Source organism: Sapajus apella, unplaced genomic scaffold (assembly GCF_009761245.1).
Source record: "Sapajus apella isolate SASKATOON/1434 unplaced genomic scaffold, GSC_monkey_1.0 scaffold161, whole genome shotgun sequence".
Taxonomy (NCBI): Eukaryota; Metazoa; Chordata; class Mammalia; order Primates; family Cebidae; genus Sapajus; species Sapajus apella.
Genome location: NW_022437101.1, coordinates 1,786,264 through 1,795,175, shown reverse-complemented (window position 1 = coordinate 1,795,175; position 8,912 = coordinate 1,786,264). Strand labels below are relative to the sequence as shown.

Genomic DNA, 8,912 nt, shown 5'->3' with positions numbered 1-8,912 from the left:
GTAAGGCCCAATAGACCTATCCAAGTTACTCGCTGTAGACAGCGCTGGAAATAATCAGATTAAGGCCAATTATGCGTGAGATTATAAAGGCGAGTGCTGAGCGGCGGCGCGCGCTGTAGACAGACAGCAAGACATCTGGCCACTTCCCGAGTCACTTCTCTGGTCCTGCGGGCGCCGGCAGCGCTGAGTCCCGCCTGCTGCCAGCTGAGCAGGGCGTGCGGACCGGAGGCGGTCACGCTCCGGCCTCCTCGCCCGCCGCCCGCCAAGGTATGCTCGGCTCCGGACCCACTCACCCGGTCCCGCGCGCCGGGCCTTGGGGCTCGGCTGCCTTCCTGGCCTGAGCTGAGGCGCGCAGATGGCCGTGTGCGCTCGCCGGACCTGGCTGCGGTGGCCGGGTGCAGGGTTTCTGTCGGGGACCTCGGAGAGCCTGAAACTATACCGCGCAGGTTTGGTGCTGGGGCCAGAGTGAGGGCACGGCAGTCTAGGAGGTCCAGGACACCCGAAGGACTGACCCGTGGGGTTTCCGCTTGCGACGGAGCTGCCACCTTCCCTCCTGTCCCCCGCAGTGGGCTGAAGGCCTTGGAAGGGGCTTCCAGGAGGGGAGCTCCGGGTGCGCCCTAGGGCCAGGCGGGAGCGCAGGCAGTGGGAGACTTGAAGCTCAATCGCTGTTTGCTTTGCAGCCAGGCAGAAGCAACGCGCGCCTGTCAGTTCCGCCGTCACCTTCCCAAGTCCCGGCCGTCCAGCGGATCTGACCATCGGCGATGTTTTATTTCCACTGCCCGCCACAGCTAGAGGGTAAGTGCCGCGCCCTAGGCGCTCCATGAAGCCAGAGCGAGACAGAAAGGGCCGGAACAGCAGCAGGGCTGGAGGTTGGTGGGGTCCCCTCCCCGTGGGGAGCACAGCCTCTTGTCGGTGAGTAGGGGCGCCCCTGGCTCCCTGCCCACACCCCGCTCCATCCCCTCTCCTGCTTCCCGCCCTGTCGCCACCTGCCTTCCACCTCCCTCCCCGCCTGGGCCAAGACGCCCGGGGCTGTGTGTGCCGCGGGGACCAGCAGAGTCCTCCCAGCACAGATGCTGGTGTCACGCCTCTAATCGGGCTCCCCAGCCCAGGGGGCCGCATCAATCTTTCACGGTGCTTTTGCAAACATCCCAGAAAGCGAAGGCGAGTGGGCCCGACATGTCCTGGCCCCGATCAGGAGCTGCACGAGCCTAGAAGGGCCCACTGCTGGGCTGCTCTCGCTGGGGCTGCTGACGAGAGTGCTGTTTGCTGGGGCCTGTCTGCCCTGGATTCTGGGCAGCTTAATTCCCTTCACCGCCGCCTGGCTAACCCTGGAACCAGGTGGCCCTGCCCACCACCTGCAGGGACTGGCCTAGCATAGTTCCTTCTCTGTGACTCACTAACCCTAAATGCCGACAACTCCCCCCTCCCCCACGCCAGAGTTTCCATCTTTGAGGGTCTCCGGGCCTAAGAATAAATTTTCCCTCAGGATTCCTAGTCTGGCTTCTGCGCCCAATTGTTAAGGGGCGTGGGTTGGTGAGAAGGGGACAGTTGGGACCTCTGCATACCCCTGCTCAGGACCTGGGGGATCCAAGGATGGGCTTTTCACATCAGGGGCCAATTAGTAGCCCTCAGGTGAGCCAACCTCACACTCTGGGTTTTAATGGGGCCTTCTGCAGAGCAGCAGTCTCAGCCCTGGGGTATTGGGACTTTTATTACTGTGGGACTGGCATTTGGCAACCTACTCCTTTGATTTATTATTGTGGTAAGAGAATTTGGGGGTCCAAGTAGTTGTGGGAGACAAGAGGCAAGGTAAATGTGGCGAGGCCCTGGGGGACCTGAGGCTTCAGGCATTTCTTGTCCATCTTCCCACAGGCTGCCCTGAACAGTGGCTGAGCCACAGAAAGTTTGCTTTTGTTTTTCTCATAAAAGCTCTTAAGAGTCCATAGGATTTTCTAAAGGAGGCTAATGAGGACCAGTGTTTAAGCCCTGATAACTGTCAGCATTCCTAGGAAGGGAAGGCCATACATTTGCCTGCATTTCACCTCCTTTTATCCCCAAGGTCCCATGCAGGGTGGGTTTTATGGAAGGGCAGGAGAGGTGCATCACCTGACACTGTACCCTAGGGGTAGAGGGAGACTTTCTGAATGTTGAGGGCACTGTCTCTGTGCTTCTGAACCTGGGGTCTGGACTAATAGCCACCCTTCTGGTCAAAGTGGGAAAGGCAGAAGTTAGGGCATTTGGCAGTCAGGGGACATCATGGTTGACTTAAGGGGAAAATTGTCTGTAGGGTGGGCTGCAGAAGTGATTTAGGGACAGTCCTGGCCTGGCCTGCCATGGCCCCAGCTCTCAGCCCAGCTCAGGGGGCTTACTATCCTCCCCACACCCCGGGCACATCCCACCTCAGTGCTGACTCTGTGATGGAAGAAAAGGAGATGGATCTTTAAGAGCCTTTCATGCCTTTGTAGATGTGTTTCTCTGTCAGTTTTGCAGAAAGGAGTGATTTAGTTTAGTTTAGTGTTGCTGGGTGAAAGGGATCTCCTGCAAATGGAAAAGTTGAGAACAGACGTTTGGAATATGACATAATTATAGCCTATCATTTTTTTTTAAATTTATTTTTTTGTTAATCTAGAGAGGCATTAAAGGAGAAAAGAAAGCATGGCTCATAATCTTTCTTCTCAGATAATTTTTGCTGATGTTACGTTAAAAAGTACCTCCCTGAGAAGTTTGAATACAACAGAAACTTATACATTGAAAAGTGAAATCCTCCTTTTCCACGTCTTCTTATAAAAGTATTTTTTTGTGATTCCTTCAAAAAAACATGATTTAATTCTCATTGTTTTGCCTGATTTGCACTAAAATTGTATTAATATATCATTCTGTACCTTGGTTTTTTTTTTTTTTTTTTTACTTTGTAATATATCCTGGAGATTTGTTCATGCCAATGGGTATAGATCTACTGATTTCTTTTAAATTGCTGTGTAGTATTCCATTGTATGTTGTGGAGAAAGTGTCTGCTGATGGGCATTTTGGTTGTTTTCATTTTTTTTCCAACTACAGTGTTTCCAGAAATGCCTTTTCTTTCTCTTTTGGCACACTTTGCAAATATTTTCATAAATTAAATACCTGTATGTGCACTTAAATTTTTCATGGATGTTGTCAAATTACCTTCTAAAAATGCTGCACCCAATTTGTACTACTGCAAATGGTGAATTGACCTGCATATCTTCTGACACGCTTAACTGTACTGGGTGTTGTTATGCACCTCATTTTTTGCCCACATGTTGGCAATAATATTTCATTGTTTTGTTGTATTTTGTTGAATTATCTTCAAGGTTTAACATTTTCATAATATTATCAACCATTCTACTTATTTTTAAGTAGAAGTGCTAGTCTCATTTTTTCTTCTTTCCTATTAGGTTGTCAATCTTTTGTTAATTTGGTGAACCGTCAGCCTTTTTTTAGGATTCAGTTTGACATGCAGTGTTTCACTTAAAGATACTGCGTGTACTTGTTGTGAGCCAATTTGGGACCATGAAGTATACATGAGAAGACTGAGGGAGATTGTGATTGGAGATCCTCAGAGATTGTATTCCATCCTCACCAGTCAAGTGCTTTGTTTTGAAAGGAGACAATTTGGTTTCCTGCAAAAGTAATGAAAATAAGACTGCTTTGAGGCCATTCCTTTTAAGTTTCCAATGAGCTGCAGGGAAATATGTGTAACCAGGGTTTTGAGGAACAATGTGATTTGGACAGGAAGGTAGAAGGAGAAGACAGTTGGGGTGTTTGGCAAAGGATATGGCCCTGGAGGGTGAAGGAATAACTAGAAGGAACTTCCTCTAGTAGACAGAATTTTAAGAAGCCCAAAGGACTTTGTTTCTTTGAGACTGAGACCCTTCTGAGGGTCCTTGTCTGGGGCAGTGTAGCTCCAGAGCCCCTGATGCTGTGATTCCGAGAACAGAGCCCGTGGCAGGCCAAGTATTCACTAGTTAACGGCAACTTGCTCATTTGTTTTCCTAAGAAGCCATTGTGGACTATCAAGTAAATAGTGCACATTTGGAAAATGATCTGAATGCACGTTTGGGGCCAAAGTCTGTTCTGGCTTTATAGTGAGCTTTGCAGGCTGCTGGGGAGGACAATGTCTTTCTTTTTTTCGGGGAAGCAGAAGCAGTAGGTGCTTTATAAGGCCTGGCCAGGGGGTGGGGTGCCCTTTGAAAGCAGCCTTGTTCAAGTCTGCTTGGCATTTGGGACAGTTGCTATTGGTGCAGATCTCTTGTTAATTGACATCTATATAACAGATCCACTATGGTGCTGATGAGCTGTGACCAATGGTAATTAATATTCATTTATAAACTTCTTACCTCCTCGAGTTCTGCACTTCTAGGAGAAAAGTGCCATGAAAAGCTCTTGGTGTTTTCTTTCCTTCCCCAGCCTCCTCCAACTCCCAGGTTTAATCCTTGTTGTTTATAGAAACAAGGGAAAATAAACTACCAGGTGATCCAAAGGGAGACACATAGGCTTCTGTTAAAGGATCTGGGGTAGGGGTGAGATAAAGGCACATTGAACAGGGGTGCAGCTGGGAGCTGGAGAGCAGGTGAAGGCTCTGCCTCACGCCCGTGACCCTTCCTGGTTCAGAGTCCAGAATTTCACAAGAATTGGACTTGGCCATCTTGGGAATTAAGGTCGCCACCCACCCTATGTAATAGGGATAACTGGGTTTAAAGTCAGAGGTTTTCGGGACAGTGGAAAACGGGGATTTAATAGGAGGAGCAGAGAAATATCTTTTGGGACAAACAGGGCTGCCTGCCTGGTGGGTCGGGTGGGTGCCCTCTGAACTGTGTCCAGGGCCGACCTGAGGACTGGGACCCCTTTCTGCCCAGGCTGATCAGTTTGCTTCTGGTAGGCACTGCACCCTTTGGCAACCACTCTTCGGGGGATTTTGACGACGGGTTTCTGCGCAGAAAACAGCGCCGGAACCGAACGACATTCACTCTTCAGCAGGTACAAATGTTGATTCTCCTTTGAAACATCAGCTACTTCTTACCTCCCCCCAAATCAGAATTGAGCAACTCTTCTTTATCTTTAAAAATAAGACCAGTTGGGCTGGACATGGTGGCTCACGCCTTTAATCCCAGCACTTTGGGAAACTGAGGTGGGTGGATCATAAGGTCAAGAGATCGAGACCAGCCTGACCAACATGGTGAAACCCTGTCTCTACTAAAAATAGAAAAATTAGCCAGGCTTGGTAGCATGTGCCTGTAATCCCAGCTACTTTTGAGGTTGAGGCAGGATAGCTTGAACCTGGGAGGCGGAGGTTGCAGTGAGCCAAGATCGCACCACTGCACTCCAGCCTGGGCAACAGAGTGAGCCTCTATTTCAAAACAAACAAACAAACAAACACCAAAAAAAAGACAATTGATTATTTTAACTGTATCTTTCTGTTTTCTTGAACAACTTATGTGCCAAGGAGTCTGTCTCAGGGTGGTGGGCGCAGCGTAGATGACTTTAACTTTGTAATCCCAGATAAGTGAAGAGGCAGCAACGATCTCTCCCACTTGCCTGCAGTTGATAGTTTGGGAAACACTTCCGTGTCAGCAATATCATTTGAACCTCACAGTGACCCTCTGAGGAAGGCAGGTCAGACATTCTCATCCTCAGTACAGAGATGAAAATCTGGATGCCTGGAAGTTGGCTGACTTGTATATGGTGTGGTCGCCCACAAGTGGAAGGGCTACAACTGGGATCTTGATGCTGTGTTTCCCAGAGCTGGGCTCTTTCCCCTCTATCAGCCTCTGTCCTACTCTTGGAGTGAACTGGAGTGGTTGTGAAGGTGACCCAAATATCCTTGTGGCGTTTTGTGGGATGGCAACTTGAGGCCGTCTGCAAGTTGTTTCTGTTCTCCTGCTTCCTATGGTGAAAGTGACACCAGTTACGCTAACTGTTCATAAGGTGACTGTTACATTTTTTTGATTCCTATGACAATATTTAAATGTAAATGCATATAAATATTCACACCTCTCTTATTTCTACTTCTTGCGGGAGCACTGAGGTTGCTAGTAAGTCTTAGCTCTTAAGTCATCCTTGGTTGAAATTCTCATTCTGTGGGATCTTTCCAAAGAGCTCTGTTCTCCCTGTCCTTCCTCGATTTGATCTGTGAAACTGCTTCCTCACCACTCATAGGAGATTTGAAATATGCATCTGCTTCCCCTCACCTAGCCACAGCCTCTCACCAGCGCATATTTTTTCCTTTTACCAGCTGGAAGCTCTCGAGGCTGTCTTTGCCCAAACGCACTACCCAGATGTCTTCACCAGAGAAGAGCTTGCCATGAAAATAAACCTCACAGAAGCCAGAGTGCAGGTAAACCTTCTTTTTAATTATTTAACTCTCTAATATTAAAACTGGCAAACTTTTTTTTTTTGACATCATGACTGCAGAGTGCACATTTGGCCAAAGAAAGCAAATGAAGACTATCTGTCATTTTCATGATGCACTTTAATAACATCAACATAATGTGGAATATTAGATTAGGTTGATTAATCGGTCATTCATAATTAACTAGTGATAATGTTCTACACTAATTTGTCCGCGTCTCTAAGGTACTAAATTACATCAATGCACATCCATTTCCTTGCTTTGGAAAAAAAAAAAAAAAAAAAAAAGAAAGAAAAGAGCTGAGATGCTATTCTCAAAGCAGCTCTGACCACTCTGGGGTAAGGCCGGTCAATTGCAGAGAACCGCGTTTTCAGATGGGAAGCAGAGTAGGATCTGCTTTCCAGAAATTGCATCATGTCCAACTTTTCCCCTACGCTCGTACTCTTTCAGCAAAGTGGATCCGAAGAACACGTGCAATTTAAAAATCTTTAAACAGCAGTTGTGATAGAGCTGCTCCAGAGATGAGTATGGCCTGCGGTGACTGTCTCTAAACAGGATTTCTCTTCAGAAGCTACACGGTGATTACGTTTAGGTGCACAAACCCGCCGGCCGAGCCCAGCAGATGTGCCCAAGTGCGAGAGGAAAGGATTCACAGTGCCGCCTCTCCGGGCGAGCTATTCTTTGAGCACAATTATATATTCATTTTATTTATGGGGTTTCCTCCATGCTGTTTCTGTTCTGTTTTATGTAGGGGCTTGGGGTTAAGACTATGCAAAGATCTAATTGTAAGAAATATAATAGTTTGCTTTTGGTTCCCCTGGGTCATGTTAGTATCTCTTAAAAACCAATGGCTGAAGAGAGATAATGGAATTCTGAGCAGTAAATTGGGGGTTGTAAACAAATTATTTCCCCTATAATCAGATTATGTGATCCTGATTATTAAATCTGAACATGAATCATTGGTCATATGCAGGCAAATTAAACTGATTATTATTTGGAAATGAAAATCTCCTTTGGCCAGGATACCGTCTACCCTTTCTTTTTTTAATGCCAGCTTGCCAATAGCTGCCTAAAGACTGAACTGCAAATTGAGATAAATGACACAATTATTGAGCATTCAGAAGTGGAAGATCATAACTTCTCCCTGAAAGGTGCAAGGGTAAGATAGGGGCGGTGACAATTAAAGCCGGGAATTGTTGTTTAGGCTGTTGTTGGCTATTATGCAGACAGACAATGGTCGTGAAGCGTTTGTTTAGTGAGCCTCCATGTGGGGACATGGGCTGTGGTGGCAGGAAGGGAGATGTGTTTACATTTCTACCCCTTGCTCATTCAAATATGATTAATGTTCTATAAAGCAGGGTCTTAATCGAAGCTGATGTTGTCAAACAATAACTAAATAGGGAAATAAACGACTCCATCATGCTCTTTCCTCAGAAGCAGGCGAACTGTCAGTGCAAAGTCATTAAAATATGATAATGAAAAATAGCTCAATTAAATGTTGTTATAGCTGTGACCTTCATTCAATTAAGACGCAAGAAAGTGTCTGCATTTTGCTTTGCATTTAACTGCCCTAAATTTAGAATATAGATAAAATCATTATTCAATGGTTGCTGATATGTGCAATTAAAAGCCAACTAAATTAGAAAAGAAAGAAATAAGCCCAGTTAAAGGAGAATGAAAATTAAGAGATAAGGTGGGCCAGCCCCGCAGAGGGCTCGGTCTCAAGGACCCAGGCTTCTTTTGGGGCCAGTGTGCCGGCAGCCAGGGGAGGAGGAGAGGATGCCCTGGGGAATTGATGGGAGGTCTCCTCAAGCATTTTTTTTTTTTTTTTTTGTAGCCAGGAATTATCTCCCAGGAGAGGAGGGAAGAGGTTTTGCTGAAAGGAGTAAACTGCAGCAGGATTTCACTGACCTCTGGAACCTCCTTGAACCTGGGTTGCCCGGCTTCCATGAGGCTGTCCTGCAAATACAGTTTTGGTTTCTAAGGCTTAGAGAGCCCTGCACTTGCCTCTAGGAAGGTGCTAAGGTCAAGGTGGATCACCAGTTTTTGTGTAACCTGAGGATGACGGAGAAGACATGAGCTCATGCCTACTGTGTGATGGATGGCTATGCATCCGGCCCTGTGCTCAGTGTTTTGCAGGCATGTCAATCTTCCTAGCAAGGCTTGTGGGGTGGCCACAGTTATTGCCTCAAACAGTTTGAGTCACAGTCCCCAGCCAAGCCAGTGGGCTTCAAACTGTGGATCTGCCATTTACCACCTGGATGGCCTTAGGCAAGTTAATTAACCTCTCTGTACTTAATTTTCTCATCTGTAAAATGGGGATAGTAAGACTACTTACCTCATAGGGATGCAGTGGATACTAAACCAGATTTACTGAGGCCTCAAATTCTAAGCCACAGCTGACTCCAGAGTCAGTGTTTCTTTTTTCTTTCCTTCCCCCTTCCCTCCTTCCTTCCTTCCTTCCTTCCTTCCTTCCTTCCTTCCTTCCTTCCTTCCTTCCTTCCTTCCTTCCTTCCTTTCCTTTCCTTTCCTTTCCTTTCTT

General features: G+C 47.1%; 1 protein-coding gene across 1 annotated transcript in view; it reads left to right on the top strand.

The window, feature by feature from the left end:
• Positions 1–386: 386 nt before the first annotated feature.
• DRGX (dorsal root ganglia homeobox) overlaps positions 387–8,912 on the top strand; it is a 33,109-nt gene continuing 24,583 nt past the window's right edge. Inside the window, exons 1-3 of the mRNA XM_032266851.1 lie at positions 387–795; positions 4,901–4,998; positions 6,254–6,355. Of these exons, the coding sequence (XP_032122742.1) occupies positions 762–795; positions 4,901–4,998; positions 6,254–6,355 (234 nt within the window). The 5' untranslated portion in view covers positions 387–761. The remainder of the gene's footprint in view (positions 796–4,900; positions 4,999–6,253; positions 6,356–8,912) is intronic.